Source organism: Lissotriton helveticus, chromosome 4_1 (genome assembly GCF_964261635.1).
Source record: "Lissotriton helveticus chromosome 4_1, aLisHel1.1, whole genome shotgun sequence".
NCBI lineage: Eukaryota > Metazoa > Chordata > Amphibia > Caudata > Salamandridae > Lissotriton > Lissotriton helveticus.
In genome coordinates this window covers 1521492372-1521514975 of record NC_136063.1, presented here as the reverse complement: position 1 = coordinate 1521514975, position 22604 = coordinate 1521492372, and the positions used below count along the sequence as shown (strand labels likewise).

Genomic DNA, 22604 nt, shown 5'->3' with positions numbered 1-22604 from the left:
TTATATAAACCGAATTGTATGTAGGCACTTGGTTAAGATGGCTGTATTGGACATAGTAATTTAATCGACCTTATATGCATGAAAGTCTGCGTGGCCCCACCAGAATTCGAAAACCTGACATTAAGGTTACAGACAGCTATCCGCTGTACATGCATTATCCCACTTAGCTATCTTACCAGTCGCCTTCCAGGCGGCCTGTCTTCCTGGTTAGGGGGCTTGAGGTCACATTGTAATGGATCCTGTGCCTTGAGAGAATAGATCGAGGTGTCAAGTGTCCCTGTTGAGTTTATACGAACTTTAACTGCCAACTTGTAGTAAAAGTAGATGTTTCATGACAGCCTGCACGTTGTACCCTGGCCCTCACATGGGCAGGATCGGGCCCGGGGTGAGACTTCATCTAGTGTGTGTCACTCCATTGAAAAAGAGTCCCCGACATTCCAGCCTCTGAAAACCACTTCTAGCTTTTTGCAGTTTTAAAGAAGGCTGAAGTGAGGCTGCTTTCCAGTGGGCAAGATGCTGACAAAACCTTAAGTCATGTTGAATCCGTATGGCTGACGCTTTCTTTCTTTTTCTGTCTGTCTCTCTCGCTCTTTCTCCCTCCTCGGTCTTTCCACTCTTTCCTGGCCTTCCCTCTTTTCTCTTCAATCTCCTTTCCCTAGGTTATGCATTTGCAAGCGATTAAGCTATTGGCATTGTAAATAACAATGCCATTTATTTAGGATTAAAAAAAAAAAGTCATGAGCAATGCCAATATCTCTACCTTTAATAATGCCGAGACCATTGCATTGTAAATGCTTGTGTAGGACTGAGTAATCAATTTTGTGGCGTAGTCTTACTTCAGTGGGAAGCTGTTGGAGGTTATGTGGGCAATGGACAATTGAATATGAAGATTAACAAATTTGAACAAAAGTTGATTCGAACAACCTTGGGTGCATAAATTAACTTGCAAATGTTTTGTGACGAGCAATCAATTGGAACAAAAGCCATAAGCAAAACGAGCATTTTTCATGTGGATTCATGGTCTGAGCCATTACGTGTTGCTCAATAAAGCATTGCACATCATAGTTGACTAATTAAACTACGGACTAATGGATTTTACCACAAAAATTAAAAATGACTACATTTCTTGTAATTACTTTCTGAAATCTGTGAAGCACCTAATATTCAAATAGGTTTTACATCAGTTGCAGTGTGCACAAAACTGAAATTATACCCAGTGAAATGCATACTGGAGCTGACAAAAAAATGGGAACAGTGTTGGTACTTTAGTTAATAAGGCACCTGTTCTTGGTGTCCATGGCATTCAACCATATTTTTTCAGGATCATTTTCCTGTTTGTTTTTCTTTGCGACTGATTGTTCATCACCTGGCACAGGGCGTTTGCTGATATGCGCTTCCACCGCAATTTCCTTGCAAGATAAACTCCTAGAATATTATGTTTGGCAGATTATGTGAAAATAACTGGAAATTATGGTTGGTCAAAAGATGACCTCTAGATAATATTCCAATTTACTTTTATTTGTTTCTCGGCGAATGGCTTGCCAATTGCTGTCTTGAAAGAAATCACTTCACAATTGAGTTATGTTTTGTCTAGGTATGTTTAAGGCGGTCATAAGTTATGAAAAATCTTCAATAAATTAGGCTCTTCCTTTATTACTAAATGGGTGAAAAGGCTATAGTAAAATTACGGCCAAAACTTTGTTGGTGCACCCGAGAAAAGTGTTGGACTTAAAATAACGTGCATTAATGATTTGTTACAGACTAATTTCAAAGATGGCTGCATGTCGTTACATTGATGGGTTATTTTTTATGTTTATACTAATGTCACCACATGGATTTTCTCCATTGTCCTTTTCAGTCATTCATAGGACGCAGCATTGGTTTCATGGCAGGATCTCTAGAGAAGAATCTCAAAGGATTATTAAACAGCAAGGTCTTGTGGATGGGTAAGTGCATTGCTAAAAAAAATGTATCAGTTCCTATGTTTATATGTTTGTGGTTAGTTGCATGATGTCAAAGAAAATTTGATTTGCATGACATGGTGATCTATGGGCAACATCACTTTAAATCGATGGCTGAATCATTGTGCAGTACAGATGAATGCATTCCAAAAAATGTTGGAATAGAGCGAAAATACGTTGAGAGAAAAGCTTCCCAATGATTAAAAAATGTTGTCTAATTAATATTTTGGCAAACGCATCCTCTGAAGTTTGAACTATGGAGGCAGTGAAGACTTCCACGCCATCAACTTCACTGAACCACTTGAGAAACTTGTCTATGGAGCTGGCCATTGCCTTTACTTCAGTTTTTACACATATCTCAAATGTTTACATTGCTGGGCATCGACTCCCTCTTGTAGTCTGACCATGCTTGTATCAGTTGCAACATCTCCAATGAAATGAGTCCTCGGTAAAGAACATTAACCAATAATGACTTTCCAAGTGAAGGAATGGGGCTCCGCATCACCTCCTGATAACTTCTTCCAAGCAGTTCCCAACATTTAATATTCCGATGACTTCCATTTACTGTACCATTCTAGTGATCATAGATAAATATTCAAAACAAAAGTCCAGATGGTGAGCCACTCCACTGACACTTTGTAAAGAAAGTGGACCAAAGCACATGTACCAAATGGGGGTGGTAATGGACGGAGCATCTGAATCAATCAAACACTCACACCCAGTCAAAAGATCTGGGTTTAATCCATCACCGTTCTTTAGCCCACTCTGCCACCCCAGTTCAGACATGGCTATATGCAAATCAGTCTGACCCTGTGCCTCATGGGAACAGTCCAGCCCGAACTGCCAAGCCATGCCTTCCCTGGACCGGAAACAAGCTTCCGAGTACCGGTTTCTGGCATTGCAGCTGTCTTCAGCCCGGCTTGCTTAAATCCAGTGGCAAAGTGAGCAAGGGACTCAAGTCTGAGCATACCCTGCCACACTTATGGCGGCCAAAAGCGGTACAAAAGGGGGTGGTAATGGACGGAGCATCTGAATCAATCAAACACTCACACCCAGTCAAAAGATCTGGGTTTAATCCATCACCGTTCTTTGGCCCACTCTGCCACCCCAGTTGCTATATGTAAATCAGTCTGACCCTGTGCCTCATGGGAACAGTCAAATGTCAAAAGCTTTTATATAGCGCAACAATTCACCGAAAGGTCTCAGGGCGCTTGGCAGAGAAACGGCAATTGACCATTGCAGGGAGCAAAAAGTGGGTGAGAGGGAGATTATTTAGGAAAGAGCCAGGTTGTCAGGCTCCTGCGGAACGCTAGATGGTTAGAGAGAGACAGCAAATGGGAAGGCAATTTATTCCATAGCTGCGGTGCCAGATAGGAGAAAGCCCTGCATCCATTTCTGGAGGTACGCGCCTTAGGTTGAACAAGAAGGGACTTCGAGCTTGAACGTGAAGTTCTGGACGGTTTATACCACGCTAATTTCTTTGCCAGGTAGGTGGGGCCAGTACCATAGAGGAGTTTGTGGGTGAGACTTAGGATTTTAAACTGACATCTTTGCCGCACTGGCAGCCAGTGCAGTTTTTTTAGGCTGGGTACAGAGGCAGACCTCGGTGGTAGTCCCAGTACCAACCGGGCTGCCGCATTCTGTAATATTTGGAGTTTAGTAAGCACACATTCATTGATTGACACAAACATGGCATTTCCATAATCTAGATGGCTGATAATAAGCCCCTGAACCACAGGTTTTCTTGCCTCTAGAGGAAGCCATTTAAAGATTTTACGCAGTTGTTTAAGTATACCATAACATATGCCTGATACTTGGTTAATATGTGCTTTCATCGAAAGAGTGCTGTCTAGCATAATGCCCAAGTCACGTACCACTTCTTTTGGCTCTGGGCAGGGTCCAAGTTCGTGAGGCCACCACTCCTGGGACCAAATAGTGTTTGCTGAGCCAAATAGCAAGATTTCGGTTTTGCTATAATTGAGCTGGAGCTTTTTATCACTCATCCATCTGCTGATGTGAACCATGCACTGCTTGAACCTTATACATGTGTCCGGACACTGAGAATTGCAGGTGATTAATACCTGCGTATCATCGGCATAGGATACTGTGGAGAAGCCATAAGATTTTAGGATATTGGCCAGTGGGGCCACATATAGATTGAACAGTAGGGGACTAAGAATCGACCCCTGAGGTACCCCCACAGTGAGAGGCCTATTTCCAGACACATGGGTGTCCATTTTGAGATAGGTATAGCGGCCGGTGAGATAGTCTTCGAACCAGGCTAAGGCATTGCCCCTGACACCAATCTCCCACAGTCGATGTTTCAGAATGCTGTGGGAGATGGTGTCAAAGGCCGCCGATAGATCCAGCAGGATCAGAATGGCTGACTCACCTCTATCCAGGGAGAGCCGAATGTTGTCCATTATCTCAATGACTGCGGTCTCCGTACCATGAGCGGCACGAAACCCTGACTGTGAAGGATCAAACAAAGCATGTGTCTCAATATAGGTGGTAAGTCGTTTATTCACCAGATGTTCCAGTACTTTCCCAAAGAATGGTAAGAGGGATATAGGCCTATAGTTGGATAGGGTGGAGGGGTCACTGTTGGGCTTTTTAAGAATAGGCTTGACCTTGGCTAACTTCCAGCTACTAGGAATGGAGGCACTTTCAAAGGAGTGGTTATAGATGTTAGTCAACGTGCCAGCCAAAAGCGGGAATATCCCACTACATCTAAGAGGAGGTAATAAATCGGTGGGGGAACCTGATTTAATTTTTTTTAGGGCTTCTAACACTTCAACCGAAGTGGTAGGCTCAAATACAGTTAGAGACGGAGGGTAAGTGATGTCAGTGAAAGCCATGTTCTCTTGAGATACTATGCCTGACATGGGCATATCCTGATTAGCTGCTGGGAAAGAGGAATAGATTGACTTGATTTTGTTGTCAAAATAACAAGATAGAGAGTTTACCCACTCTGAGGTGGGACTGAAAGTGGAACGCTCCACGAGTGGGGCAGTGAACTCCAAGATTTTATACAGTTCTTTTTTTGACTGGGCCGCTTTATTTATTCTCTGAGAAAGGTAGTGTGTTTTTGCCTTCTTTATGTTTTTTAGATAGTTGGAATGAGTGAGTTTATATTTATCGCGGTCTTCTTGCATTCGGTTCTTCCGCCAGCGTCTTTCAGCTGTTCTACAGGTCGCTTTCTCACGCTTCAGGTCCTCAGTGAACCAAGGTGAAGCAGTGTTCTTAGCCTTAACAGAAGTTTCCGGGATGATTTCATCTAGAGTGTTTTTTATGGATGTTTCCAGTTGGGTTACCATAAGTTCGATGTTCTCATGGTTGTTATTGGGAGGTACGAAGTGAGACGAAAATGCCTCAGGGGTTAGTTTATGCCAAGGACGTATAACTACCATTTCTTTCTGAATGGTAGTCCTTGACCCTGGTGGTATAGGAAATTTACAATTTATTAAAAAATGGTCAGTCCAGGTCATAGGCATGGGTAGTTCGCAAGTAAAATTAGCAATGTTAGTAAAAATTAGATCAAGGGAGTGGCCGGCTTGGTAGGTGGGGCCAGTTACCCTTTGTGTAAGACCCAATGTGTCCAAAGAGGCTATGAGATTACAGGAATCTGTGTCATGCAATTGTTCTGCGTGATGATTAAAATCACCAAGCAGAATAAAATTATCAGTCGCCAGTACATGCGATGCTAACATCTAGACGAGTGTTGGCGAATTGTGATTTATTTCCCGGTGGTCTATATACCAAAGCAGCTCTACCAAAGGAGTTAGTGTTAAGTTTTATATTGATTAATAGAATTTCTATCCATTCGTTAGAGAGTGACTAGAGTTTGATTTCAATAGGAGCTTTTGCCGCAATGGCAATACCTCCCCCTCTCTTTCGTATTCTATCGTGTCTAATAATCTGGTACTCATCAGGAAAAGCGATAGCTATATCCGGTGAAGCCAAGTCATGTAGCCATGTTTCGGTGAAGAAACAGATATCGGGTTTTTTATTGTCCAATAAACTCCAAAGCTCAAGGGCATGTTTAGGGATGGATCTGGTATTAAGGTACAGAGGTGAGAAGGTATCGCTGTCTACTTTCGTACTGGTGTTAATGGTTAATTGGGTGTTAGCAAACGCTTTCATGTGCGAAGCCCTTGATGTTACAGTGGCCGCTGCCCCGAAGGGTTCGGTGGTGAAATTGATTGCCTTAGTAAACTAGAAAACCTCTTAAAGGACCTATATTGCTTTACAACTCGGCATTGATGCTCATTAACAATTTATAAGGGATGCAGACATTTCTATGAAATCATTCACTTTGAATTTTTGATTTGATTTCTTCAATTCTTTTATTTTATTTTATATCATTCTTATTTCATTTTTCTCATTTTTTAGTGACAATATATTCACAATCATTTTTAGTATACAGTGACATAATACATTAAATATAAAAAAACACAAAGTTGGTTTATTGCTTGTCGTACGCATTTTTCCAACAGTTTGGCAAGGGTGGGAATGTTGGTAATAGGACGGTAATTGTTTGGGTCAGTAGGTTTAGCTGTTGGTTTCTTGAGTATAGGTATGACTTGTCCAACTTTGAGGGAGTCGGGGATGCGTCCTTGTTGAAGTGAGCTGTTAATAATTTTGGTCCATAGTGGGCGGAGTAGTGGGATGAAGTCCTTTACAGCGTTAGCAGGAAGGGGGTCTGTGAGGTGATTGGGAGGTTTCAATGTGGTGAGCAGTTTGTTAATTGTTTCTTCCGAGTAGGTGTCAAAGGATGACCATGCAGCATTGTTCTTTGGTTCAGTGGGTGTTATGCTGTGGGGGTTGGAGTGAAGGTTTACGTCATTGAGGAGATCTTTCCTTATGTTATCAGTCTTTAGTCAGTATTTAATGGCTTTATTCCTTCCTATCGAACCAAAGTCAACAATTCAGAATTGGGCCTTTCGTTTCAATGACCAACCTGCCTATTGCAGTGTTCTTTGAGGATGCTTTGTCTGCACAGCACTTCAATATTTCATGTGGCTGTTGGAAATAATTTAGTTTCACCAACTGCAGTCCTCAAGGTCTTCAAATGATATTGATTCATAGCTGATTGGGTAAAGGTGATTAATTTTGACACAAAATCTTGGATTCTCAAAGACCAGAGATTCATTTGAGGCGATGTTTGCCGGGGGATAGGGGAGGGGACACCGGAATCACTAGCACTCATTTTTTTAGACTGGCATTTATTTGACCTCATCCAACATTTCTTGAGAGCAAGTGGGAAAACACACTGGAGGAAGAGAAAGATGGAAAAACCATCAAAGCAGGAACCTGTAAGAGATTAAGGGTTAGGAAATGTCGAAGTCGGTTAAAGGGAGTAGAAGCTTGATTCCAGAATCTGTAGCATTGGCATTTTGTGTGCCAGTACCGGCTGCGGGCTTTTTAGCAAAGCTTTGGGTATCAGCACTTATTCTTCAACAAATTAAGTACTGTCAAAGACTAAGGATAACTTTCTATTCTTCTTAGTCTTAAACTGAAATCCGCATGCCAAGGATCAACGGAACACTGTCTAGTGCTCATTGACAGAAAAAGCGGAACTATGCCTAACCCATTGAAAAAGTCTTGTCAGACCTGTTCTTTGATCAGTACATGTTGGCTCTGAACAAAACCTACCTACTTTTAAGCTGCTGACGCTGAGGAATGTACCACCTTTACTATTGAGGCATCTGCTTGAGCTTAGCAGAGCTCTTGTCCCTTTCAGACTAGACAGATGCAACATAGTTTATGCAGGAGTGCCAAAAGGATACCCAGAAGTAGAGGATACCAAAACAGTGACATTTGGCCAAGTTAACTCGTTTGTCAAATAATTGAATTTTCTCACGCTGCGAGTGCTTAGTCTTCCGAAATTATAGCAGAACTGGTGCATAATACACACAAAAGCTTGTTCCTGATCACTGCCCTATATCAGATTTGAAGTTCCAAACATACCATCCAACTGAACTGCAACAGCAAGTTACGGAATAAAAAAACATCAAGTTTCTGCCTACAGAACCACCTTAAACTGCAAGTAAGTGTCTGGCAGCTTAGCCTCCAAACATTAAAATCGTCTGTTCTAGGAAACATTCGACTCTCACCAGGCCAGTTTAAGAGGACCATTGCCATTAACTCCAATGCACACTCTCGCAGACCACCTGCCAATCAAGAAAGGACTGGGCCCTTCCAACTGTATTCGGAAATCCACAAACATTTTGGTTTCTTGACTAAGATCTTTAACATTTAACACAATTGATTGGACCAGTGCTTCATCATCTGAAGGCTTGAGTTATTCATCCACTTTGGCTGGCGTTCAAGAAATAAATGCATCGATGATGCACACCGAATAAATCCAGGCAAGGGATAAAGACCTTCCTGTGTTCTGCTTATTGCTTGTAGATGCATTATGCGTAAAATGATGTTCGAGGCATGTGGGCTGCTAAATTCATATCTATTGCGTAGATCGCCGCCTAGTGTTGGGTCCGGATGATTGCACATTGTTGTCCTGGAAGAGTCTTCGAAGTATCACGAGATAGGTGGCTCCTCCCCTGGACTACAGTGCGCATGGGCATCAACTCCATCCCCAGATTGTTTTTTTCCGCCATTGGGTTCGGATGTGATTTCGACGTCTCCTGTTCGGAATCGATAAAACTATTTCTTTAAGGCCAAAAGGCCTTCTTTACTTCGTCGGTATTGTTCGCGTTCGGTCTCGTGTGTACTCCAACTCTTCGAGTCGGATAGCTGAGGAGTCGGGTGACTCTTCAATCATCGAGGCCCTGTCGACGCAGCAAGACCCCGACGACACTGCGATGGAACGGAGTCCGTTCAAGTTCTGCCCCGTGTGCGGTTCGAAGTACCCACACATCGACGTGCATCCTGTATGCAACAAGTGCCTGTCGCCAGACCACAACGAGGCCAACTGTATGGCCTGTTCGAAATTCAGGTCGAAGAAGACGCTCAAGCTTCGGCACGTGGCGCGCCTCGAGGCCCAGCGATCGGCACCGGCGCCTGTCGACATCTTCGCAGACCCCGAAGCAGACGAGCAAGAGCTTCACCTGCAGATCTCACATACATCGGCAGAGGTCGAGGCCGCCTACGGGGAACCTGTCGGAGGCCAGGACCTAGACGAATACGTCGAGGAGGTAGGGGTCGACGAGGAAGCTTATGGGGCCATGGAAGATAGCTCGGAGGAAGAGCTATGCCCCGTACGTACAATTACTAAGGCTCAGGTCACGGGATCGCCACACGGCCTTACCCACGACCCTACACCTCAATCCTCGGCCCCGCCTTCTGGCCCGGCTACGGACATACTAGCGGAGCCTCCATTACCTAAATCGAAACCGAAACTAAAAACATCGGAATCGAAAACAACAAAGATGGCCGACACACCATCGAAACCGAAGACGTCTGCGACACCATCGGCGCCGTCGTCCTCGGAGACATCGACGCCGAAGAAGGCTGTCGAACAGGCTAAGATACCGAAAGGGGTCAAGGAGCCAAGCTCGAAGAAGGTCGTCGAGCAAGTGTCAAGCAAAGTGGTCGAGTCGAAGTCAAGGAAGACTGTCGAAACGCCTTCAGCCATGGCTACGGCACCAACAGGCAAACGGGCAGTCGAAGCGAAGTCCGCGAAGGGCACTGAGCCAAAGTCTGGAGCCCCGACGCTAAAAGAAAAAGCTGTCGATCCAAAGCCTGCGGTGTCGACGCCTAAGGCCGTAGCAGAGGGTCTGAGTGCAGTCGTCGGGGCGCGTCTGCGTCTCCGGCGACCAAAGAAATATCGTCGACGCTCGGATCTTCCCCTGTAGGTGGACCGAGGTCATCGGTCGGATCGACAGTCATCCTCTTCTTTTACTAAGCAGGTAGCAGACTCCCTTAAGCGGATACGGGAAAAGGGGTTGACGTCGGAGCCGAAAACGCCCTCGGTACCGCAGTCGATAGCCACACCGAAGAAGACTTCGACGTCGATACTTTATACTCTACCGCCGAAGGCCTTTGCACCTCGATCGGTGCCAAAGGACCCAGAAGGGTCGGGGAAAACGCATCAAAGTGGACGTTTCGATCGACACCCTTCAATAGAAGAGCAGTCTGAACATTATATCGACGCCGACACGGGAAAATTAACGCTCCACAAGCGAAAAATTACTTCCAAGCCTGTGGAGTCGTTTGTAATACCTCTAAAGAAGAAGAGGCCAGCGCCAGAAACACCAGAACTCGTTGAACCCATTCCTCCAAGACCTAGGAGGAGTCCAACACCTTCACCCACTTGCTCAGATGGAGATGAGGGTGAACAGGATGAAGAGTATAACTTTCCTGACAATACTGACCCTGATGAGCAGAAGGACTCATGGGTAGACTCTGGTGATCAGGGGGACCAACAAGTGGTACATGACCCACAGGTTTATGGTGTGAAAACTTCTCCAACAGAAGACTCTGCGGCATTTAATGCCTTGATTGAAAAGGCGGCTACAAACCATAAGGTGGAACTGCATGCCGACCCTGTGGAAGTTGACTTTTTGTTTGACACTTTCTCTGCATCAGAAAAAACTGTGAAGACACTTCCTATGCTCAAAGGGGTTCTCAAGCATGCCACAGACATTTTCAAGGAACCCACGAGGGCAAGGGTGGTAAACCCCCGGATAGAAAAGAACAGACCGGCACCTGGAGACCCAACTTATATACGGGGTCAGTTGCCTCTGGACTCTTTGGTGGTCTCCAATGCCCGCAAGAGGGCGAATTCACAGACCACGGGTGAAGCTCCTCCCCCAGACAAGGAGTCAAAAGTGCTGGAGGCATCGGGGAAACGTGTGGCAGCGCAAGCAGCCAACATCTGGCGCATAGCTTACACACAAGCCCTATTGGCCAGATATGATAGGGCACACTATGACACCTTAGAGCAGCTATTACAACACCTTCCAGACAAGTTTAAAGAAGGAGCTGAGATGCTAATACAGGAGGGCAAGCTCATTTCCAACGCTGCAATCAAATGTGCGCTCGATGTTGCAGATACTGCAGCAAGAGCGATAAACACTAGTGTGATGTTGAGGCCTCAAGCGTGGCTCCGCATCTCAGGGTTCAAGCCAGAGATCCAGACGACCATCCTCAACCAGCCCGTTAATCCAGACAGACTGTTTGGCCCAGAGGTTGACACCACCCTCGAGAAGATCAAAAAAGATACTGAGACAGCTAAATCCATGGGTGCGCTTCAGTCTCAGCAATTCAGAGGGAACACTTTTCGTCGCTCAAGTTCACGAGGTGTTACCAGAGGACACTTGGTACAACAGACGCAATTCAATAGAGGAGGCGCACAGTCCTCATACCCCAAACAGGGTAGAGGAGGTTACAGAGGAAACCGCGCCAAGGGCAGAGGCAGAGGCAACAACAGTTCCCGTTCCTCTGCTGCCAACAAACAGTGACTCTCTGTCACTGCCCCCCGACCATCTAACTCCCGTCGGGGGGAGACTCCAACAGTTCCTGCCAGTCTGGAAGTCCATCACCACAGACAGGTGGGTAAGGAAACTTATCCAGTTCGGCTATTGTTTGGAGTTAACGTCCACTCCACCCAACATACCCCCAAGACAACGTCCTATGTCAGCAGAGCACTTGCACTTATTGCAGCAAGAAGTCCTTGTGATGCTGCAAAAAGGCACAATAGAGCTCGTGCTGGTGGAGGAAGAAGGCACAGGGGTTTATTCCCTGTACTTCTTAATCCCAAAGGACGGCTCGCTCAGACCCGTTCTGGACCTACGCCCCCTCAACCTGTACAATACTCTCAGCACACTTTCACATGTTAACACTACAGCAGGTTCTTCCATTGTTGAACCAGGGAGATTTCCTCGCAACCTTGGACCTCAAGGATGCTTATTTTCACATACCACTCCACCCATCCCACAGAAAGTACCTCAGGTTCACCATACAAAACAGGCATTACCAGTTCAATGTCCTACCCTTCGGAGTGACCACTGCCCCCAGAGTGTTCACAAAGTGTCTGGCGACCGTGGCAGCGCACCTCAGGAGACAAAACATACATGTCTATCCTTACATGGATGACTGGCTCGTTCAAGCCAAGTCGGCACAGCAGTGCGCCGCACACATGTCCCACACCATTCACCTCCTTCACAGTCTGGGGTTTTCGTTAAACTATCCAAAGTCGCACCTTCAGCCAGCCCATGTGCGGCAGTATCTGGGCGCGACAATAAATACTCTAACTGCTGCAGCTCAGCCGAACCCAGCGAGAATCGACAACATCCAGTCGCTCATCCAGAGGTTCAGACCGCAACACTCACTCCCAGCGAGGGTGTTCATGCAGTTGATAGGCATGATGGCCTCCTGCATCTTCATAGTTCCGCACTCGAGATTGCATATGCGTCTGCTCCAGGAATGCTTGGCGCATCAGTGGACACAGGCTCAAGGACAGTTAAAAGACCTAGTGTTGGTGACCGGTCGGGCATACATCTCTCTGCATTGGTGGAATCCACACAACCTTTGCAAGGGCCGACCGTTCCAAGAGCCTGTGCCACAGGTCATCCTGACGACGGACGCTTCTCTCCTGGGTTGGGGAGCTCATGTGCTCCACTACACGGTGCAGGGACTATGGACGACACAGCAAAGGAAGATGCACATCAACTATCTAGAGTTGATGGCTATCTTCATGGCACTCAAGTCCTTCAAGGTACATCTGTGCAACAAAGTCGTGTTGATCCGGACGGACAACATGACAGCCATGTACTACATCCAGAAGCAGGGAGGTACGCACTCTCCACAGCTGTCTCATCTGGCTCAGAGCATGTGGAAGTGGGCCATTCAGAGGAACATCTTCCTCATGGCGGAACACCTCCCGGGCAAGGACAATCAGATGGCGGACCTGCTCAGCAGGTACAGCCACCAGATGCACGAGTGGGAGATACATCCATCAGTACTCCGCCCGTACTTCCAGCAGTGGGGTCATCCAGAGATCGACCTGTTTGCCACAAGGGAAAACGCAAAATGCCAAAGCTTTGCCGCCAGGTTCCCTCACCCACAATCGCAGGGCAATGCGATATGGATGAACTGGTCAGGCAGATTTGCGTACGCTTTTCCCCCAGCACCTCTCATTCCGCTGGTGGCAAGAAAACTAAAGCAACACTTGCTGACGCTCATCCTGGTTGCTCCAACGTGGGCACGCCAACCGTGGTACACCGCGTTTCTAGAACTCTCCGTGGTGCCGCATCAAAGGTTGCATCTCACGCCCAGGCTCTTGACGCAGAACCATGGCGACATTCAGCATCCGGATCCGCAACAGCTCAATCTGGCGATCTGGCTCCTGAGGTCTTAGAGTTTGGCTACCTTAACCTGCCTCCGGAATGCATGGACATCAGGGAGGCAAGGAAGCCCACTACCAGAGCTTACTATGCTGCAAAATGGAAGCGGTTTGTCATTTACTGTACAGAACATCACATAAACCCGCTAGATGCATCCATTCCCAACATCTGTTATTTGTTACATCTTTACAAATGCAATCTAGCGTACGCTTCCATTTGGATACACTTATCCGCCATAGTGGGTTATCTCCAGAACAGGCAGCATCTCTCTGTTTTCAGGGTGCCTGCCATTAAAGCCTTCCTGGAGGGACTGAAACAAGTCATTCCTCCCAGAACCCCACCAGCTCCTGTGTGGAATCTCAATGTGGTTCTCACTAGACTGATGGGCCCACCTTTTGAGCCTCTACATTCATGTGAGATTCAGTTCTTAACATGGAAAGTGGCTTTCCTCATTGCTATTACATCTCTCAGCTACAGGCGCTCACAATACAAGAGCCATTTATACAGATTCACTCAAACAGGGTCGTGCTCCGCACTAACCCCAAGTTCCTTCCAAAGGTGGTGTCACACTTTCATGTCAATCAGACTATTGAACTGCCCGCATTCTTTCCAAAACCGGAAACAGTAGCAGAAAGAATGCTCCATACGCTGGACGTCAAAAGGGCATTGATGTACTACATTGACAGAACACAACAATTTAGAAAGACACAGCAACTTTTTGTTGCCTTCTCAGCCCAGCACAAAGGCAACCCAATTTCCAAGGCGGGAATAGCCAGGTGGATTGTTAAATGTATTCAGATTTGTTATCAGAAAGCTAAACGCACTTTAACGGTCCCCCCCAGAGCACACTCCACACGCAAGTTGGGAGCCTCCATGGCTTTCCTGGGGAACATTCCTTTGGAAGACATTTGCAGAGCAGCCACGTGGTCAACACCACACACGTTTACCAAACATTACTGTGTAGATGTGCATTCCAAGCAGCAGGCAGCTGTAGGACAGGCTGTTCTCAAAACTCTTTTTCAGACTTCTGCAGCTGGCACGGGCGGCCGCCGTTAATGGAGGGACTGCTATGTATTCTGTGCAATAGATATGAATTTAGCAGCCCACATGCCTCGAACTGAATATGCTACTTACCAGTATGCATCTGTTCTTGGCATGTAGGGCTGCTAACATTCATATCGCCCACCCTCCTCCCCGGTGCCCGTAGCGGCTGCAGATTATTTCTTGCATTCAATCATTAGCATGGACATCAGTTACACTATTTCACTCCATCTCTGGCACAATGGCTAAAAACAATCTGGGGATGGAGTCGATGCCCATGCGCACTGTAGTCCAGGGGAGGAGCCACATATCTCGTGATACTTCGAAGACTCTTCCAGGACAACAATGTGCAATCATCTGGACCCAACACTAGGCGGCGATCTATGCAATAGATATGAATGTTAGCAGCCCTACATGCCAAGAACAGATGCATACTGGTAAGTAGCATATTCATTAATTATCCTTTTCAATGTCTTCCAATAGGGAGTTTTAAATCATTTACATGCTTGATGGCTCACATTTTCTTCACCTCTTCCCATCCTCGATCATTGAAGAATATAGTTTGGTCTTCAGAATCTGTGAACATCTTTTTGTAAACTGATTTTTGGGGCTCAACTTCCAATTAGTGCAAGCGGTCGTGCCGAAAAGATGTATTGTCTGCTTACAGTGAGCTTGGCGCCCACCCATTGCCTACCATTAGTTGGCGTTCTAACTCATTTGCTTGCGTTATTCCTCAGATTGTGTGAGCTTTATTTCTTCATCTTGTTTATCCCTCCCCTGGAGCATGGATGCATTACTTTTGGCCTTACCCTGCTCACTTCTAAAACACTACTTTTGTTTAATTTGATTAAGCAATAAACGAGAGAGCATGTGTTTTCAAACTATCTCTCTACTACTCCCCCCCCCCCCTTGCTTCATTCTGTGGTGTTCTCTCCTGCCCCCTTTGTGTTTTGCTCACCAGTCTGTGCCTCTCTCCTGCGTTGCTTTATGGCCCATATGCTTCCTTAAACAGTTCCACATTCCTGTAGCCCGTGCGCTTCTTCCCCCTGTTGCTCCCCTACGGCACCATCATACATGTTGCTCTCCCCACCACCATACGTGTTGCTCTCCCCACCACCATACGTGTTGCTCTCCCCACCACCATACGTGTTGCTCTCCCCACCACCATACGTGTTGCTCTCCCCACCACCATACGTGTTGCTCTCCCCACCACCAAATGTGTTGCTCTCCCCACCACCATACGTGTTGCTCTCCCCACCACCAAATGTGTTGCTCTCCCCACCACCAAATGTGTTGCTCTCCCCACCACCAAATGTGTTGCTCTCCCCACCACCATACGTGTTGCTCTCCCCACCACCATACGTGTTGCTCTCCCCACCACCATACGTGTTGCTCTCCCCACCACCATACTTGTTGCTCTCCCCACCACCATACGTGTTGCTCTCCCCACCACCATACGTGTTGCTCCCCCCACCACTGTACATATTCCAAAACAACACTTTTGGATAACATTATTTCCAGCTCAGATTGTAAAACAAAAAAAGAAAAACAAGAAACTTGTCATTTTGTACTAACGTAAACAAAAAAAATGATGGATGAAATGCTTAAATTTATTTCACCCGCTGGTAATTAGTCCGCACTCATTCCAGTCCATTGTTTTTGCCCAACATGGCTCCTCATAATACACTTAGCCATATGCAAATAAGTCTAGGTTCTGGTTCAATAGGAACAGTCCAGCCAGAACTGCCAAGCCAGGTTCACTGGAATACGTGCAATCCTTTAAAATGAGGCAAGCTTTTTTTTCTGTTTAGCCATGCAGCACTGCATAGGGGATGCTGTACAGCCATGCTAAAATCCTTAGCAGAACCAATAAGTCCCAATGATGAGAACTATCAGCTTTTCCAGTGCTTCAAGATTTTAATAACATATCTGATGATTTGTGTATATGGTTTTATCCCACTTGTAAAAATGATAAAACTGCAGCAAAGATTTTAATCAAGAAGTAAATTGGAATTATAGAAAGATGTGGTGGATACCTGTAACAAAGTATAAGGGTGTGAAATTCGCTCTACCAACGGAGGGCAGAAAGAAGAGGCAGAGGTAACAGTCATATTTGGAAGTAGCCCGAACTCAGACATTTGACGGTTCCTGAAAACTTTGGAGCTTAGAATTAATTGGATGGATTAATGTTGTAAAAATTATTGATTCGAGGGAATAATTAGCCTGTGGACAGAGCACATGGGAATTAGGACTGTTTGGGTGAAGTTTGGAAGTAGGAAGCACGAACAGTGTGATAGACTGAGGGTGCCCTGAGCAGTCAGAGAATCAAACCTTTATTTTGAATGTCCTCATCTGGCACTAGTCCATCGTAATCGGGCTGTGTAGTTTAGTGCAAAATTTGTCAAGGGTTTGGATAAAAAAAAGTGTGAAAGCAGAATGACTCCAGCTTTACTTCATTGGGTGGTGTACAAAAAAGATATGGCAATGCTCCTTTGGGTGCATGAATGGTTTCAAGCTGAACCCTGCTACAGAGTACATTTTATGTGGTGAAATGCTGTAAAGGGTGGTGGATTAATTAAGAACATTACACTGTCTTAAATAACTGAGAACCATGACTGCTGGGTCAGCAAGAATGAATGAAGGAATGGAACATTACTGCTGGAAGTGTGATTTGTTTCCATCTGCCATTTGCAGCAGTAGAACTCAACCCGAAAACTATTAAATGTTTGAGAAGAACATAGGAACATTTTCAATTGGCTTAACTCTCTTCTAGCCCAAGATTGATGAAACCATGAAAGATGCCATAAGTTGTGTTCTAATAGATGGGTTTTCTCCCAATAGGCTATTCCTTCTGAGAGACAGCCAGAGTAACCCAAAGGCGTTTGTCCTTTCACTCTGCCATCACCAGAAAATTAAACATTTTCAAATCTTACCGGTAAGTGGTTTTAATTTCTGTGCTTGTGCTTTGAACAGGCATGCATGCTTGCATACATGCATTATGTGACTGGGTCATATTGTACTTTGTGGCTTGCATGGGCTAGAAAAACTTGCTATAAGAGTCACCTATTAAGGCAGGATTCAGATCTAAACCTGCAGATAATGTTTTATCCTTTGGAAATCAGGTTGAAAATGTAAGAAACCAGCAGCTTCCCGCATGAATTGTACTAGCAGTTGCCACTGCCTATTTCTAAAATATTTATCAAAGACTTATTCCGGAAGGTTGTACTAATCATGTAATGAACACCAAATTAGCTTTCCAATGAAAATACCTAGATGCAGGACTTGGAATGCAGGTAAGTGACTTATCCGTCTGATTCGTAGAATTATAATTGATGATGAGAAATATTAGAATAGAGTAGCAATCTCACCCCAGTTAAATGGTGTTAAAAAAGAATGGTACAAGTACCTGCATCTAGTAATGTTAGCCACAAATATTTAACGCATCTTGAGAGAATGTGATGTCTGATCTGCCTTTGAATCGAAACCGTATATTTTAGCTGAAGTTTTAACTATTTCTTTATAGAGTATTTCCATATGCATTTACATGCTTTTTTCGAATTGGCGTTTCTCATCCAAGGTGCAGTAGTTGCTTTCTCTTGGTTGAATGAACCCTTGGTGTTCCCATTGGCAGCCTGTTTTTCTCAAAGGTAGCAAAGAATACAGGATGCAATACACCTTGCTAAAGATTGTTTTGACCTAGCCAGGCTCGTATATAACTGCCATAGTTAAACGGGTTTATATTTTGTCTTTGGCCCAGCCTTGATAGAAATGTAAAATTCTTAACATTAAATGAATGGAATCTCCATTCAGCCAGAGGTGAAGTGATACTAAAAACAGAAATGCATATTATCATTTGATTTACTTTTTCATTTGTTTTTTTGTTTTTTTTCTTTTCTGTCTTTTTGCTGTACGAATTTAGTCTCGCTCAGACAAGTCACAAGTGTTATTGAAGGGGCTAGAATTCGCCACTTATTTTGTTTGCTCCGGCAACAATGGTTATACCTACTATAATGACTCTTTTTTTTAGTTTAATGGAATTAAATGGAGTTAAAATCAAAATGTTTGTTTCCAAGCTTGAAAAAGCCACCCCCACAAAAAAGGCCTGCTAGCACATAAGGGGCGAAACACGTGTTGGGTGATCCTTATGTCATGAACTCTACAAAGGACTCCCATAATAGAAAATTAAAGACCGCACATCACCAACCGTTTGGATGAATATTTTTTCTGCAATTACTGATATATGTGCTAGTGTACCTGATAATTTTTTTTATGACTTGCCAGCACCTAATATATGTGGATATTACAATCCATATTCGGATCTTTGATTCTTCATTTAATAATCATAGATCTAATCAACAAAGGATTTTCATATTAGTATACCTCTTGCATTCCTTTTCCTGTTTCAGGAGTTTAATGTAAAAGTTGAACAGATGAGGTGAGAGAGATCAGCCTTTTTGGACCCTACAATCAACTTTAACTTCCACTGCCCTAAATTAGGTCAAATGGACTGCCTGAGCCCTGACATTTAAAAATGAAGCTACCCATTTGTCCAATCTCAAATGCCATCAGCCCTTGCACTGTATAGCAATATGTTATGATCCAGTCAGTCGGAGGGTTTTAAAGCATGACTACTCACCCGTGAGGGTCTCAAGGTGCTAGGGGGTGGGAGGATGGGGCTTGATCTTTCTGTGTGTGGCGGATGATTCGAAGAGCCAGGTCTTGAGGTCTTTGTTGAAATGTAATGTAAAGGACATTTTTTAGAGCGCACAGCTACCTCTGAAGATGTGTCCCGATGCTAACAGCAGACTAACGAGAGGGTCAAGCTGGCTGTGTACCAAAGTAAAGAACCAGGTTTTCTAACACTCTCCTGAATTCTAGTTTTGGTTCAATCAGGCAAAGGTGGACCAGCAAAGAGTTCCATAGGTTTGTTGTTTTTACTGAAAAGGTCCTGCCACCTTGCCAGGCTTTACAGAAGAGTGGAACCTGAACAAGCCACAGATGGTTGGATCTCAGGACCTGTTGTTGCATTTTTATTACCAAGATCTACCAAGATCTTCCTGAGATACCTAGTGCCTATGTCTCTGGTCACTCAGGAAGCCAAGATCAAAGACCTAAACTCTATTCTCCTGGTTACCGGGAGCCAGTGTAGCTGTCTAAAATGAGGGGAAATATGGTGCCGGAGGGGTACCCGCCAAATCAGTCTTGCAGCGGAATTCTGAATAATTTGTAGTATTTAAGTCAGGTATTCAGACTGTTGGTGTAGTCCAGCTGTGAGGTCACCAAGGCGTGGACCGTAGTCTAACGGCATTCCTCCAGCAGAAAGCATATACATTTCCTAATGGATCTCAGCTTCCAGAAACACGTTGAGAAACACGTAGAGGAGATGTGACGCACCTGAGTAGTAAACCATAGGTCCTCATCCCGCCTGATTCCCAGGTTTCTAGCTGAATCTGCCAGAATTAGCGGCTGATTCAGCTCTGTAGGCCACCAGAGATTAGATTGAGGGGGTGATGCCTGACTGAAGAACAAGACTTAAGTCTTTTCTGCATTCAGTTGCAGGCAGTTCCCATTCATACAGTCCGAGATGTTTTTCAGGCATTCCTTGAAATTGTGAAAAGCAGCTGCAGAATGTTCTTTAAAAGAGAACACCAGCTGTATATCGTCTGCATAGGAGAGTAACCTCACAACCAAGATTCACTAAGAGTTGCCAATGTGGCAAAGGTATATATTGAGATGCAGCCGGCTCGACGCAGATCCCTGAGGCACCCCTCATACCAGAGGTTTCTGTGAAGAAAGAAAAGAACAAATAACGCGGATTGCCTGAGGTGGAGGGGCAGGGTGTTCCAGGTCTTGGTGCCAAGGTAGGAGATGGAACTTCTTCAAGTTCTGGTCTTGTGGATTCTGGGGGCACAATGGATGTAACGGAGTTGTCTGGCAGGTACGTGGAATAAGAGGCGGTGGTTCAAGTATGCTGGTTCTAAGTTGTGGAGAGCTTTGTAGGCATGTGAGGAGCTTGAAGGAGATTCTCTTGTTCACTGGGAGCAGTGGAGTTGTTGGAGGTTTTGCGCAATGTGGCTGCAGTGGGAGATGTTGAGAACCAGTCTGGCAGCAGCTTTTTGAATGTACTGTAGTTTGAGTTGTTTCTGGGTGATACCGGCATAGAGTGCATTGCCTTAGTCGAGTCTGCTGGTGATGAGTTTGTGGGTGACTGTCTTTCTGGATTATGTAGGAATCCATCTGAACGTCTTTCGAAGCAGGCAGAGTGTGTAAAAGCAGGCTGAGGAATGAAGTTGATTTGGCGGTTCACTGAGAGCGATGAGTCCAGTATGATGCCAAGGTTGCGTGCATGGTCTGTAGGGGTGGGAGGGATTCCAGATAGGCTGGCTAAAATGAGCTGTCCCATCCTGAGGGGGTGCGACCCAGGAGGAGTATTTTTGTCTTCTCCGAGTTGAGCCAGCTGTCTTTCATCCAGGTGTCAACGGCTTTCATTCTGCTGTGAAGGTTGGTTCTGGCAGTTGTGGGTTCGTTGGTGAGGGAGAAGATCAGCTGTGGGTCAGTGTAGGAGACTGAGTCCGTGGCTTCTGACAATGTCTTCGAAGGGGGCCATGTAGATGTTGAAGAGGGTGGGGCTCGGGGAGGAACCCTGGGCACTCCGCATCTGATCTCTGTAGATTCTGAGAAGAATGGGGGTAGTCTGACTTACTGTGTCCAGCCGATGAGGAAGGAGTGGATCCAGACCGGTGCCTTGTCGTGGATGTTATGTTATGTTATGTTAAACCACTCTTTTAGAGCGCACGGCTACCCCAGGGGGTGTCCCGGCGCTTTGACAAAGAGGCCTGAAAACCAAAGAAACACAAAGGCAGCAAATCACTACGATCCTAGAGCTTTAGCAGAAAAAAGCATAGTCTTTAGCTCCTTCCTAAAAGAGAGGAGACTATTGGCTTTACGGCGTCGTTAAGTCTTGTGATTAGGGTGCAGTGGGAAACCATGTTGAAAGCGGCCGAGAGGTCCATTAGGATGAGGACTGTGATCTCACCTCTGTCAAGGAGGGAGTAGATAGTGGTGGTGTGGGGTTGCTGTCTCCGTGCTGGATTGGGAGGAGTCCAGGACGTGGTTTACTTTGATGAACTTTTTAATGTCATATCAGAGGGTGCAGACAAATCGAGCAAGACTAATGCCAAAACATGGCCTAGATCCAAGTGCTTCCTAAGGTCATCAATGTCTACTAGTATCACAGTTTGTGTTTGCTTGAAAACCTGCTTGCTGAGGTTCAAGGTACTTGGAATTATACGGATGCGAACTAAGTTCCTGGGCATCATGAGATTCAAGGAGTTTGGTGCAGCAAGGCAATATGGAAATGGATTAGTAGTAGTCTTTGAATACCTCTGAATTGTCACAATTTTTTAAGTAACTGTAGCACAGTATGATTGTGCTGACAATGACTGTGAAAAGTTAAGTGGGAGAAGATGGTAAGAGTGGGACATGAATTGTTGTTTTGGAATGTGGAGAGGTGAGGAGGGTTGGCATAGGGGTGGTGTTTGGGTAGAGGGATGTGTGTGGTTTGGTCAGGTGTTAGGGATGTGTTGGGTGCCTCCTTGGCCAGATGTGGTGAGGTTTTGAGAATTTCTATTGTGTAGTTGAAGTGAGAATCCTTAAATGTTGGTTGTCTGGGAGAAGAGTGAGTGGGTTAAAGTCTTGTCAGTGAGGTGTGAATAGGGTTGGGAAGTCTTAGGTCAAGAGGAAAGGGAGCTACCAGGCAGGTGTGAAATGAGATGTGGAGGCAGCCTATATTTAGGTGGGGAGAAGGGTGGTAGGAGATATGTGGATGTTGGGAGGCAGTAGATGGAAAGGTTCAGCATTAGTGAGCAGGGAGTGTTCGGGTTGTAGCTAGTGCCTGGTTTGTGGAAAATGGGGTCATTGGGACTAGTAACCAGGAACCATGGTGGGGCAAGGGGTTGGCATATTCAGTGGTGTCAACAGTGTCATGGGCCTATATGGATAAGATTTGGGGGGGGAGATTAGAGATGGGGGGGTTCTGGGAGATGTCTATAAATGGTCATTGTAATGTTTGTTCTGTGTTTGGGCCAGGGGGAGGGTTGGGAAATGGGGAACATGGGGCAGTGGGGGATTGATGAGAGACCGGCTTGCAGATGGAGGGGTGTTGGGGGTTGACAGTTGGTTTGAGGGTCTTGGGTAAAATGTGTTGGAATGGGTCAGTATGTCAGTGAGGTCAGCGGGAGGGTGTGAGGAAGTCTAACCAAACCGTTAATAAGTTGGAGGTGAGACAGAGGAA

The 22604-nt window shown here is 45.4% G+C and overlaps 1 protein-coding gene across 4 annotated transcripts in view; it reads left to right on the top strand.

The window, feature by feature from the left end:
• The window catches only part of GRB10 (growth factor receptor bound protein 10), an 807319-nt gene that overhangs the window by 765387 nt on the left and 19328 nt on the right, over positions 1 to 22604 (top strand). For all 4 annotated transcript variants that reach the window (XR_013610607.1, XM_078688120.1, XM_078688119.1 and 1 more), the window contains 2 exons: positions 1859 to 1946; positions 17153 to 17246. Coding sequence is in view for 3 of the 4 variants with exons in the window: in XM_078688120.1 (XP_078544246.1) it covers positions 1859 to 1946; positions 17153 to 17246 (182 nt within the window). In the remaining variant the exon portion in view is untranslated. The remainder of the gene's footprint in view (positions 1 to 1858; positions 1947 to 17152; positions 17247 to 22604) is intronic.